This window comes from Dryobates pubescens, chromosome 25, assembly GCF_014839835.1.
Source record: "Dryobates pubescens isolate bDryPub1 chromosome 25, bDryPub1.pri, whole genome shotgun sequence".
NCBI lineage: Eukaryota > Metazoa > Chordata > Aves > Piciformes > Picidae > Dryobates > Dryobates pubescens.
The window spans coordinates 13164738-13179020 of NC_071636.1; the positions used below are offsets into that span (position 1 = coordinate 13164738).

The 14283-nt window shown below is 42.8% G+C and overlaps 1 protein-coding gene across 1 annotated transcript in view; it reads right to left on the bottom strand.

Moving 5' to 3' along the window:
* Nucleotides 1-5077: 5077 nt before the first annotated feature.
* LOC104309706 (uncharacterized) overlaps nucleotides 5078-14283 on the bottom strand; it is a 40806-nt gene continuing 31600 nt past the window's right edge. Inside the window, exons 4-8 of the mRNA XM_054172846.1 lie at nucleotides 12193-12244; nucleotides 11990-12092; nucleotides 10541-10704; nucleotides 8123-8368; nucleotides 5078-7453 (exon numbers count right to left, since the gene is read on the bottom strand). Of these exons, the coding sequence (XP_054028821.1) occupies nucleotides 6716-7453; nucleotides 8123-8368; nucleotides 10541-10704; nucleotides 11990-12092; nucleotides 12193-12244 (1303 nt within the window). The 3' untranslated portion in view covers nucleotides 5078-6715. The remainder of the gene's footprint in view (nucleotides 7454-8122; nucleotides 8369-10540; nucleotides 10705-11989; nucleotides 12093-12192; nucleotides 12245-14283) is intronic.

The following is a 14283-nucleotide window of genomic DNA, read 5'->3' on the forward strand; positions in this document are numbered from 1 at the left end:
AAGAGTCCCAAGTATCATTTAAAAAACCCAATAAAATGAAATGCCAAGTCAAGCCACCCACCCACTCCCACCAAACTTGCACGATCATAATCTGGTAGCTGGTGCTGACAAACCTCGAGCGGGACCCCTTGTTTTGTTCTGTAAATCGAGAAGGAGAAGGTGGCATCCAAAGTTACCTCTGTAGCTTCCATGTTGTTTTTAAGTATGCCTTATTTTCTGAGCAGGATTTACACTTTGCTGTTCAAAAGTTGTAACACACAATGTCTTGTGAGCTGTTAATGGAGCACAAACGATGCAGCACGCGGCGGCTGCTGGCGTCAAGGAACGAAGCAGCCGTTTCCAGTAACGCACATCTTCCTCTGGATGCTGATCAGAATGATGCTTTTCTGTTGAGATCTTTTTACTTCTGAAAATAGCTGGTGCAAGGATGGGTCTGTTCACCGTGCCCATATGCTATTAAAACTACACTTTGGTGTGGACTCTTCTTCCTTATCTCTGGGCATTTTTCTCCTGTGAGTAGGATTGAAATTGGATCTGGAATAATACTTGAAAACTTCTTTTTAACAACAACAGTGTGTTTCTGTCTTTTAGTATTATTATTAACAATGTCCTGTTGCTTCTGTATTTGTATTTTATGTTTAGGTTTTTGTTTGGGGTTTGTGTTTGTTTTTTTTTTAATGGTTATTGTATCTTCTCAGGACAACCATTCCCAGCTGTTTTTGATCTTGTTTTCATCTCTGGCTGTGCATGTAGCAAATTGAATGCAGTTGTGGAGATCAAGCATTTGCACATTATATGCAGAAATGTGCTTTGCATTCTCATTCGCCACTTCCCACACCCCAGATGGGCTTTCAGCTTAGACTTGTCACTGTGTTAGTGTTCAAGCCTCTTGTGCTGAATCTTTTTTTTTTTTTGTTGGTCAAGAATAACATATCTGCAGTCTTATGTACAACCTCGCCTGCACTTACTCAAGTTATGTTTGTGGAGGGATGTATTATGTGGCTTTAAGAGGAGGAGGGGAAAGAAAATGGGCCAAAACCACCCCAAACAACAAAACTCATGTACTTAACATCTAAACTACCTGTGCAGTAGAGGTTCTTTGAATTCCTTTTATAAAGCACTCTTCCTTTTCCCTGTTACAGATAATTAATCTGCCTTTCTATGCATATAGGGTTGTGGTAGTGCAATGGAATGAAGGGATCTTTTTTTCTGTGTCATTTATATTGTACCAGGAAGAGATGAGAAATTAACTTGCTGATGGGGAGGGTGAATAAATCCTGATCTTTATATGCTCTTAAGTAAGTAAGAGTATCTGTCATGGGTATTACATACTCTCTACATTAGACCCTTTTAAATATATGGTTACCAGGTGATAGTTAATGTGATAAATGTATGAACTATGCTTGGTGGTGTTTAAATACTGTAAAGGTGCAGCATATTTTTAACATGTCTAAAGCACACCCCCACCTCCTTTATAAGAGATATTTGGAAGTTAAGCATGAAATGTGGTAGAATAGATGTTGTGAAAACCAAGGTGATTATGATAGGGTTTGACATAGTGGTGAACAAGGTCTGTAGTCTCTCTTTTTGAGGAAGTTTCTTTTATAAAGAAGGTGGAGAGTAGTTCTTCCAGCTCTCTTTTGTGGTTTATTTTTTTCCTGAACTAAGAAGTTATTAATTAAAAAAAGAAGAAAAAAAAATCACTGCAGCTGTCTGTTTCTGTTTCTTCTGTGGCATATTCTCTCACCATAGAAATGAAGAGGATGCTCAGGGAGGTTGTGTTCAAGGTCAGGTTGGATGAGAGCTTGAGCTGCTTGGTCTAGTGGGAGGTGTCCCTGCCCATGGCAGGGGGGTTGGAGCTGGATGATCTTTAAGTTGCCTTCCACACTTGGAGATCAATCATCAGCTTGTTCACTCTGCAAACAAACTGCATCCATTTTGTATCAGTTTCTAGTCTTCTGCAGAACTGTGTAGTGCAGATGGCTTAGCCTACAGCAAGAGCTTAGGGAAATAAAATGATTCAAGTAAAAGGAGTTAGGCATTTGAGAAGAGAATGCTCAATTCTAAATTATGCTCTGAAAATCCTGGTTTCTTGTGGTCTCTTAAAAATTTCTGCTGGAAGGGGGCCTTATTTTATACAGTCTGCCCTCTAAAAATAAACCAGCAGTCACTGTTGCTGGAAGCTAGGAAAAGGACCTCTTGATTTTCTTAAAAAAAGAATGTGTGGGGTATTTGCATTTTTTCCACCTATTTTATCTAACATTCTTTCTGCATGATGTTGGGGAGCTGAAATACCACTTACACAATTCCAGGGAATAACTTCTGAAGAAAACTAATTATACTATTTCCCACAGCAATGCTTAATATGCAAAGATTGCTTCTAAATCTGCTTTTCAGGTCATCCTTCTTTTCTTCACACTTCACCATTTTGACTTTCAATGAGGTAATTTCACCCTTAAGCTCATTAGTTTCCATAGGAAATGAATTATAAAAAATGCTAAGTCTGCCATAGGAAGTTTAACATCAAAGACATTTCTAGACAGACCATGAATATATGTTGAAGCTATATTTGGTCTCTGTTGGGTATTCTTTTCAGTGCTGCCGAGTTTCAGTTGCTTGCTTTCCTTAGGTAAGTGTTGGCTTAGGATTTATCTCCCCCCCCACCCCCACCTTGCAATTCAATTTAATCTTTAATTGTTTAGAATAAAATCTAGTAACTGAACAGACTGTTTGAGTCAAATGTGCTTTGTTATGGCTCAATGGGGAAAAAAACCCCAAACAGCTATGAGTAGGATGCTTTGTAGCCAAATGCTCTTAAAGAAAAGTTGGATTTCTGAAAGGAAACCTCAGTTCATCTTTCTGCTAAGAAGTTATAAATGGATTCTTCTTGCTGAATGCTACTCTGAATGCTCCCAAGTTTGGATGCATTAGCTGCATGTTAAATTTGATTGTTTTCCCACGGAGCCTCTATTCTCAACCCCTTTAACTACCTGGCAGTAAGAAACTTCGTGCACAGGATTCCTGTCAGCTTGCATGGCTTCAGGCTTTTATTTTGAATCTGTTTCAACAATGAGAAAGTAGGGAATGCCTACGTATCTTTGTCTTATTCAATCTGCCCAACACACTGGCTGAAGGAATTACCTAATATATTCCAGAATAATTACTTTGTTTTTTATGAACAATGTTCAAATCCAGCTTCACTGAAAAGAGTAATTCTACTTCTTAGCTCCATAATATTTTTAGACTTCTTTTTTTTTCCCCTATGCAATTGTGATTGAAATAATTTTCCTCCTCTTCAACAAGTGTTTAGCATCTTTATGTCATTTGCTGCTTAGTTACAGTATGCAAAACAGCCCAGTTTAAAGGGACTGCATTACCACAAAGGTAACGCTGAAGCCTGAGCCCATGCACAGGTTTTTCTGACATTAAAAAGTGGCAGTGTAACTCTCAGAAGTAATAGAGCTATTAGGACAAAATAAATGCCATAAGTAATGCTATTTAAAACCTAATCCTAGTCAATATTTACAGCTGAGAGTATTAGAGCATTCTATTCCTCCTGGAGCTTTCAGAATTTCTGAAGTTTTGTGCTAGGACTTTGAAGAGGATGGGTGGAAGCTGTGTCCCTGTGAGAGGTGGGGAAAAGAAAGAGGAGCATTTCAAAACAGTTCTTTTAGCTGTAAGAGGAAGAAAATATTTTCTAAGTTCTTTTGAAGGTACAAAATGGAACACAAATACCTCTTTAGCAGTTAATTTTAGTGATCTGCCTGGAAAAAAAATAAAAGGCACTTCAAAAGGCAAGTCAGGAAATTAAGATGAAGGCTCCCATATGTTGTACTTCTGGCTCTTCAGGACTGGCAGAGAACAAGGGGATGTTCACACACCAGTTAGGTGTCAGGCTTCAGTATATTAGAGATTTATAGAGTCGTTTGGGTTGGAAGGGAACTTAAAGATCATCCAGTTCTAAACCCCTGCTATGGGCAGGGACACCTTCCACTAGATCAGGTTGCTCAGAGGCCTCGTTCAATCTGTCCTATGCTTTCAGCCACGGGGCATCCACAACCTCCCTGGCTAACTTGTTCCAGTGTCTCTTCCCCTCTCACTGTGAAGAATTTCTTCCTACTCTACAGTCTGTATCTCCCCTATCTGAGGGTCTCAAGTTACCAAGGTTTTTTTGGCCACACCTCATGGGGTCTGCAGCTATCACACCTTCTCAGCGGGGAACTGAGATGGAGACTTCAGACCCCTGAAAATGTAGTGGTTCAAAGACATCACCTTCAAGTAGTGTGGTACATGAGCCCCAGCTCTTGAGAAGAAGCAGCCCTGCTCACTATCACTGTCCAAGAGGAGACCCTCTCTCAACTTGCAGATGTGTCTAGTCTGTGCTCAATGCAGGACACCTGATTCAGGGTCTGTATGATTGCCGGCTCTGGCAGCTCATGGCCAGTGGTGGAAGAGGTGCAGTGTCAAGTGAAGCAACACCTGAAAGGAGATCCATACCCCACAGAAACCAGCCTTTGGCAGCAATCTTCACAGGGTTAGACAAGTCTGTTCTGGGCTACAAAGACAGGTAGTAAAGGAAGTCAGTGCAAACAGGGTCTAATCCTCCTGATTGAGTGATGCAGCAACTTTTAATGCAATTCTCATTCCAGCAGCTGCTAGGGAGATTGCTGTACTGCTGTACACCACCCACTTTCTGGTGCTCTACGGCACTGCCCATGCAACTTCGTGCTTCAGCAAAACCAAAGAAGTGTCATTAAGTTGTAGAAAATGAATAGTTAGACACACTTTTATTGGAAAAGCCACTTTTTTTCCAGCCCTTCAAGTGTGGCTATTGGCAACCACTGAACACAAGAACTTTTCAAAAGTAGATTTTAGTATTTCAGTCTTTAGAGATGTAATAACAGAACATTGACTCTGAGTTACAATGTATATGAATTTAATGCAGTGGAAGTTGTTATGGGAGTATTGAAGACTTAAGTAATAAATTTTCTTAAATATATTAACTCTTCCCTTTGAATCATGTAGCATTAATTAAAAAAAAAACCAAACAAACTAAAAACAAAACAAAAACCTCCAAACAAACAAAAAAAAAACCACACCACCCAACAAACAAACCAAAACAGCAACAAAAAGAACCCTAACTTGGAGCCAGACCTCTCTGCTTCAGAATTGTTCAGCAGAGCCCAGTAATGACAAATGCAGAGACTTGTTTGCTGTTCATGTTTGAGTCAACTGCTAAAGGGCATAGATGGTTTTGCTTCCACTGCTACCAGACACAAGGCTTCTCTGTCTCTGCAGACACAAACACACACGCATGAAATATAAGGCAAAACCTATAATCTTGTATTACATATCTCAGGCATTAATAGGTGGGAAATGGAAGCTGTAATAGCAGTGTGAAATCATAAGTTAAATATTTCAGGAGTTGGACTTAAATGCCTTCACATAGAAGGATTAAGAGAACTCCATGTATGCTGTAGCTAGGGTAGGGGAAGGAAGACTTGTATGGGAGGTCTCTCTCTGACACCTGCTTTATGACATTCTAGTGTTTTAAAACAATGTGCTGTGTCAGCTGCAAAATACAGCTTCACAGGGAGTTTCTTTCATGCAAGAAAGTAAAAAATTATTCGAAGTTGTGGGCTGCTGAGTCTCTTGCAGACAGGGAAATACCACCAGGAGGCAATTAAAATACTGATCTGGGGTTATTAAACACAATAGGGCTAGCAGGCTTCCCTTTGGTTCAGTGCTCCGTTGAATGCCCTGGATCTGTAATCAGGGAGGCACAGCCACTTAGCAGCTCATTTCTAAAGAAAGTGAGCACTGAAGGTTTGCTCCACTTCATTTTGTCTTGTAAGCCTTGCCTGCTAAAGGAAGGGAAATGGTTCTCCAGTCAGTGTGCGTTACCAGCAATAAATAGCTGGTGGATATAGGATCAGAGCAGCTGCAAATAGCCAAGTATTGGATGCTGAAGACTATTCTTAGTATTTCAGTATTTTGTACACATGTTCCTGTTGCCATGAGGAGTCATTTAAAAATGTAGTGGACTGAGGTGTGCTAAGCCTATGTAGATCTAACAAAGACAAAGCTACATCAGACTGTCATAGAACCAGGATCCAGCATTGGTTTGCTGGGCTTGTCTGTGCACTTAAAAAACTTAGGATATGAGATAATCATGATCTTTAATGCTAGAGATGCTAATGGTTGGTAAAGTTGGTGCTAGAGTGCAGAAGTTATGAAATGCTTAAAAAGAAGCTTACAGAACTGTATGCAAACATGCACGATTGAATTCTTACCCTTGGCGTGGCAAGGCTTGGATTGTACAGGCATAGCTATAAACAGAGTTTCTCTCATAGCTCTCAACAGAAAGACTCAAGTGATACCACACTGGTAAGAGGACTGATTTACACTTCAGACATAAACCACAAGGTAACCGTCTCAGATGACCTCCAATTCTTTAGCCAGGAAAGGTTTTCTGCAGTCTGAGGGACCTTTTCAGAGTCTGTTGTCTTGTATAAACCACATCAAAATTTCATGCAGAGGAATAGAGATGACACTAGTGAGCACAAATGAAGATGGCATTTATGCTGTGCTGTGCATCTTCATAGGGTGGAAAGCAAAGACTGCTTGTAACACAGTTTTGTCCATCTGTGGCTGCCACACTCAGCTGCTTGGCACAGCTTCCACTCTGATCACATCCCTGATGCCTCTGTTGGCATCACTGCACTGAAGCTTGGCATGGTGTAGAAGCAGCTAGGGAATCACAGTTCTGTGAGGTCTCAGTAGTGTTAGCATCTACAACTGAGGAGCTCTGCTGGTCCCTGGAAGAGTTAGAGGCCTTCATATGACCCATGTATAAAGCAGGGGATTTTGCCCAGAGGGGAATATTTGACATGAAATCAGCAGAACTGTTCCCCTCAACAGTCAGAACCAATGGCTGTTTATCTGGCACAGCTGGAGCATACATAGCATTTTGCTCTGGCAGATGATCTCCACAGTGACTAAGATGTTCTGCTAGGACCAGAGGCTGCTGATCATCCCCTTCTTCAGAAATAACAAAAACTGGCTTGTTTTTATCTGCTTCTGCCATAAGCTCCTTTGTTTTTGACCCATTGACCAAGTTGATTTTCAGTGGGTTGGAGCTCTCTAGAAGGTTTTTGGGGCTTTGGCTGTTAACTGGAGATGCTGCTCCTAGATGTCTTGACGGATCCAAGGACCTCACATGTTTGTTGTCAGGGGAACAGGCTGAAAATCCAAAATAAGGATTCCCAAACCTGGATTTCTTCAAGTTGCAGGAGCTTAGCTTCCGCTGCCTTTGCGCAGACAGAGTGAGGGGGTATGAGGCATTACTGACAGATGAATCAGAGTAAACTGTCTTGGATGCTCCTTCTATCTCAGTGGCTGAGATAACTTTTCTGGTTGGGACACCCTGGGATCTTGCAGCTGTAGGAAAACCCTGCACAAAGTAGTAATAATAATAATAATAATAATAATAATAATAATAATAATAATAATAATAATAATAATAATAATAATAATAAATGCCATGAAAAGCTGCTATACTGGGAAAATTTGATCCTAGGGGAACTAAAAGTTAAAATTCCTGGGTTTGTTAGACGTAAGATGCATTATTCTTTAGCAAAAATCTATGTTACTACTTTAAAAAGGAAGGAACATCCTCAATTAGCTTTGCAACAAGCCATTGGTCTGGTGATTACCAACAGTGAGACCCAGATAACCCTCACACACCTACAGTGCAATAGTAATACATCAAGTACAAATAAATGTAAGGAATAACTGGGGGAAAAAAAGGTACATGGCAGAACATTCAGTGATAAAGGAGTCTGAAGGCATTTTCTATGGCTTTTGTGGGCTGGGAATCATTTCTAAACCAGGTGCTAACTGCTGGGAATGACAGCTTGTTAGCACTTCAGGAGAGCCTGAATAAATTATAAGGTAATTAGGCAAAAGAGTTTCCCAAACATGAAGCAAGGTGGCCTGAAGCTGTACTTCGGGTTGGGGAGGCAAAGCAGTAGGCCAAGGGGAAAGGGCATCCCATCAACGAGCAGCTGGGGCTACTGGGGCACAGGCACTAACCATGTCCTCCCCTCCTTGCAAGACTTACACTGTTGTCAACCAGCTTTGTGAAGGGACTGTTAGTGGTCCAGCTACACCATTTTTTCTGCAGCTGTGGGATTGGAGCCAGGAAGTCGTGGAATGTGCGGGCACTCCATGTGCGTTGTCTGGGGCAGTGACTTTCCAGCTGGACATTCCCCTTCTCCACAGCATCTGCTCCTGCAGCCATGTGATTAGAAGTCAGCCAGTCAGACACAGAGGCTGGGCTTGTGACACTTCTTTTGAGGTTTTTGTCCTGAAAAGAGTAAATACAGATTGTTTCCAGCATCTTTCATCAAAAGGCTTTTAAAACACTTTAAAAAGACACTTGTTGGTGCAAGTGACTCGTTTCTTTAGTGGTTCCCTTCTCAGGACACGACACAGGAAGGCAAATTCTTGTTGCTCTTTCAGCATGCTGCCTGAAGTTCACTGTGTTCCCTGGACAAAAGGTTCACCTTGCTTCCCAGTTTATGTGTTAAACCTAATTCTTCTGCTCTGCTGGGCTCTTGGAAGGCTCCAGATGTGTCTGTCTGAGGAAATAAAACTTTAAAGTGGAGGGAGCCTGCTGAAGGAGAGCCAGAAGCAGGCAACAAGAGAATCAGAAGTCTCAAAAATGCACAGTTCAGGAGGGAAGACTGAAGTAAGTTGTGCTCTTTATCCTGTGTTAGGGAAGAATCAAGCACATAAAAAGAATTAAAAACAAAGAGAAAAGGCATAATCTGTTCTGATTATCTGTGGTTAACAGAACAAGAAGCACAAGACCCAGACTGAAGCCAAGGAGATTTTAATTCCACAGAAGAAATGCATTCCAGGTGGGAATTGAGTGTTAGCAGTAGAACAAGACGTTCAGACAGGTACAAAATTGGCATCATCAGATGGTGAGACTATCTCTGTGTATAAGCAGAGTTGATCTGACAGGGGAATGAACTACAAATGGCTTCTGAAAATCCCTTATTTATGTGTTCTGATCTTGCATTTTAAAATCACACTTTTTGTCCTTAATACTGATGTGGGTTTAGAGCCAGAAAAGTTAAAGACTGTCCTGTGACTCTCCTTTCCTCCTTACTAATGCTTCACCTGCTATTTATATAAGCCTCCTATTCCACAACTCTATATGTATTTTTAATTTTCAGCTGTGTGAGTATGGTTGTCATGAAAAGAATGCAAAATCCACATTCCCAAAGCGGGACTGAAATAAATCCTGCAGTGTCCTGGATTTAAAAGTCTCGAGAAACCAGAAACTTGTCATTTGTTATTTCTGAGAAACTGAATCTCTCAACTTTCTGCAAATCAAAGAAACTATTTAGTGAAAATGTCATGCTGGAAATGTATGGGCAGAGAGGCAAGAAATTAGCTGCTACAGCAGAAAAAAAAAGAAGATCTCAGTAGGAAGCTGGGAGAGGCTCCAGGCTCTGGCTAAGTTTGTTTCAGTATTAAGCTCTTAGTCTCAGATTTGATTAAAGTAACAATCTTTATTTAGAAATATATAAGCTAGCTGCCTTGCCCTCAGAAGCCTCTTCAGGCTGCCTTAGAATTTATTACACTAATATTATTTTAAGTACCTCCAAACTGGTGTAAAAACTAACCACTGGCTTTGAGCTAGGCAGGCTGGAGGTAACTATGAGGATGAATAATGTGGGGTTCAGATTTTTTTAAAACATGTGGGAAAGAGGAAGGAAGACAAATTTCCCTCCTCTCTAGGAGCTGTATTTGTGTGTGACTGCCACCAGGTGAAGCTCTCTCCACTGGAAAGAGTGTCCACAGGGTGTTCAAAGGTGTGCCAGTTTTGCCCTTGTTCCACAGAGGGTAAAATGTTTGGGCAAAGGCAGGCACCAGGGCTGTTCTCTACCTTTCCTCTCCCTGTTGGTCAGTGTGACTGAATGCAGGAAAAGCTCAGCATGCCTGAAAATCCTGACCACTCTGGCCTCCTGGCTAATTTCCTAATCAAGTGCAGGGAGGCAGAAAGATGTTGCTTTGTGAATTGTGACAGAGCTATTACACAGGCTGTCCTGAGGCATGTGAGTTTCTTGCACTGATTGTTTCTCTTCTTGTGGGGAAAAAAAGGAGAGGGCACTGAAGAGGAGAGACCTGAGCTGGGAGAGGCTTTGGTACAGACTTCTAGAGGATATGCTCCGTCAGGCACTACACTCAGAGCTGAAGAGGTGGCAGCCAGACCTGAGACTTCTGAACTCATCACCCTTTGGGTTTAAGGCAGACTTCTGCACTTGCTTTTCTCCAAGATGGGAAGGTAGTGGCTCGAGGGACCACAGACCACATCATTTGATAGCAGCTCAACTTGAGGGTTAGGAAACTGCCTGGCTCGGTCACTCCCTTTCTTACAAAGTGGAAGGATAAGGAGACATATATGACAAGTGGTGTCCAAGAAGGACACCCCACGGCTTGCTAAGATAACACAAAGCACTTTTACCTGTATCCTGTAGGTGGTAAAGCTCAGCCCACTGGCCCCAGGTCCAGCAGAAATAATGAACACTTCATCGCTCCCGGTCTCGGTTGTCACTGCAGATATGGAGGAGGGCACATCTGGGTCAGTGTCCTGAGGAGACCGTTCTGTGCTGCCTCCACAGGAAGGGACTGACAATAAAAGAAAATCAAAGACTGCTTGCAAGAGGCCAAAACATCTGTTCCAAACTCCTTCATGACAAACCCTCCTCCCTTTCTCCCCAGACAGTCCAGAGCAGGCTTCAGCTCTCTGTTGCACCAGCCAGAACAAAATCCAAGCCAACAGTTTGCTCTTCTGAAACTGCAGACTTTTAAAAAATAAAACAAAAGAGGAGAGGAGGAACACCCTTGGGTCTTCTTTCTAACAGAGACCGAAACTGAATCCCTTATACTAAAGAAAGAAGGTTGTGCCTGCAGATCAGAAACTGGCAGACTTGCTCAACCCATTGTATATTTGTGTTGACTCATCTCTGTTAATGTTGGGAGCTGTGCTTTTTGCTTAAGCCCTAGTGATGCTGCTCCTGCAGGCAGCCTTACTCTCCAGGGACTGCCACAGGTGCATGCATGTGTTCTCCTGGCTTCATCAGCTGTATGATCCAGGCCAGGAGACCTGTGGCCACAAACTCTTTGATAACTTTTCCAAAGAAGGAAGTGGGAGACTGCCATGGGTTGGAGCACAGAATTAGCTTTTTAGCAAGATATCCCTTGTGAGAGCTGTGTGTACTGGTGGATGGTTCAGTGGGAAACAAATGGTGTAGCAACACAGCAGCTCCCTGTTGGCCTTTGCCAACCAAAAAGGGCTCTGATATTTCATGTGTTTAGCTCAGAATTGCAGCAAGTTCAGCTGCAAGTTCAGTCTCTGGTTCTCAAACACACTGTGAAGTCCATGTCATCTCAAGCAGTCTCAGCCATGAAGCTGTTCAGAAAAGTTAGCTCCAGGAGTCAGATTTGTGCAAACCTGGTGCCAGCATCATAAACCCCATCCTTTCTAGACAAGGCTAGGCACAGGGCAGGTGAAACTCGTCCACAATTTATAGCTCTTTTAAGCTGTTTGTAGCAGGGCAGGTGAAACTTGTCCACAATTTATGGATCTTTGTAAGTTGTTTGTAGCAGCCTGAACCCAAGGCATTTGCTCTGCTAACCCAGTGTCTCTGCAGAGCCATGTGCTATAACAGCTTTCCTTGGCAGCGTCCTGGAGCTGTGCTTGTGTGTCCTCCTTGCCAGGGGAGTTACCCTACCAGCATAGCGGGAGAGCAGCAAGGAACACTTCCCCCAACAAAGACTCTCTGCTGTGAAGTGGTTCTCCAGCTGTGCAGGGGTGAGACAATGAGGAGGACTGCAAGGAGGAAACGATCTGATTAACTGCCCGGGGTCGGTAGGGTGCCCTGACCTGCTGCGGCCGCTGCCCCAGGCTTACCCGCCTGCCCCCGGCTGACAGAATGGTTGTTGTTTTCATTCTCCCGGCTTGGCACCACAAGCTGCAGCTCATTGATATCGACGGCAGAGTTCTGGATCCCGTTCTACAACTCAGAACACGCCCCAGTAAACATCGTCAGATAAACAGTTCAACAGCCAATATGAAAGAGAGAAACAGAAATCTCTGAAGCCATCAGCACTAACCTCCTGGTCACTGCGTGCGTTGGATGAGCTCCTTTTGGGGCACGTTCTCTGCCTGAAAAGGAGAGACAGCAACAACAACAAGAAGCCCACGAGTGCATTAAAGACTCACAGAAGGGAAGGTGGTAGCTCTGCTTGTCCTGCAAGGGGAACCCAGCAGGTTGGAGCTCTTCTGCCTACAGGAGCATCCAAAATCCTTGGCAAAACTTAGGGTAATAAAGCCAGGGGAGAAAATCATATTCTTGGTGGAATAATGGAAAGTCAACTGGAAAAGGACCTGTCTTCTTCCCATCATCAGTACACAATCAGGAACAGAGTTCAGACCTCTACCAAGTCCCACCAGGCTCCCTTTGCCAGCTGCTGTTTTGCATTACTAACTAAAGAGTGGAACCAAACCCCTGCCTTTGGTCTGGGCAGTGACATCTTAGCCTCTTAGAATATTCCATAGCCAACTTTGTATGCTGGCTCAGATTTAGCAAGCAGAGAGCATCAGATGCTGTTCATTTGTAAGAACATTTTATGAGAAGCCAGCAGTATGGCAAATGATCCCTGGGCAAACATGCCTCTTGGCTGAAGGGAGGCAAAAGCCTGTTCTTAATCATTTTTGCACATTTTCACTAAAACTGAGATTCTGAACCAAATGGTGTTACTGAATTTTGGATGGAGAAGAAATCAGGATGCCACAAAGAAAGGCTGATGGTAATGAACATGATAGCAGAAGCAAGTGTGGTTGGACTTTGTGCACAGCACATCTCCATGGGACTGTGCAGACAACAGGTGAGCATTAAGGCACTGACCAGATGAGATGTGGCCCATGTTGATGTTTTCCCTACAACCTGTGCTCTTGGCAGATATTTTTCCTCCTCTTGTTGGAGGGGTGGTTTGCTTTGAAGCATTTAATCTCCTCTGTGCAAGTTTTTATTTGGTAGTGGTGTGTTGAAGCCAAGATTTCCATGTTTTCAGTCACCATTTCTTTACTGTTTCCTTTTAAGAATGGGGGCTCAGAGGCCAGCTGAGGAGGCTGGCTGGGAGCCAGTGTGGGCTCCATCCAGGGCATGGTGGGTTTCACTCCTTCACCATATCATTGGATCGCTTTAAAAATGCTCCTTGACTGACAAGAGAATTGAGGGAGACAAAACCCCGTGGCGTGCCCCAGTGCTATTGCTAGAGAATACACAGAAGACTACAGAAAAAGGGAGAGGGAGCTGGCACTTGAGAATTTAATCCAGAAGAGGTTCAGATGATTGTCAGGGCTAAAGCAGGGAAGGCTGGCTCTTCCTTAGACTCAGAAAGGGGGAGCAGGGAAAGGCTTCCAAGTGGGACTGGTGTTGCCTTATCAAGCAAGAACAAACAAAGCAGGAAATACACACACCAGAAGCTCTACTGGGCACCAGAAGCATTTCAGCAGGAGTGACCTGACAAAACATGCTCCAAAATAATGAATCAGTGTGGTGGTCAAGGCATTCACATGGATGCTGGGAGAGCTATACACAGTTCCCTGTGTTCTCCACATTGCATTCTGTTTTAAAAATCTCTTCCTCCCCTGCCACCTCTTTCCTGACAAAGCCCATGACAAAAATTTAACCAAATCTGATATATTCCTATGAAATATTCATTTCAAATAACTGGTATGTTACAGGCAAATTTGTTAAAATATCCCCACCCAGGGATTAAAGAGCACAAAGGAAATGTTCTCCTCTAAGAAAAAACCAACTCCTTCCACACTGAGCATCAGGCATTTGCATTCCCCACTGCTAGTCATCTATCTGGATGGTCTCACTTTTGGGGGTTGTTATTTCAACTTTTAACATGACTTAAAATGTTTGAGTTCTCAAGAACACAAATAAAAATGTGTTCTTCAGATCCTTGTATCCAGCTGTCCCATTTACAAGGCATTCATATTCTCTGGGACAAAGCTGAAAAGAGGAAATAGGCATTTTGAAAGCCTCAGCAACTGGCAGCTGTGATAAAGTATGGAAAGACAGAGCAAGTTCTGCATTAAGACATTTAAATACCTCCCATCCATTTGGCTCCTGTTCTTGCCATTCTTTGTAACTGTTCCTCTCTACAATATTCAGTAGACACCAAAACTAC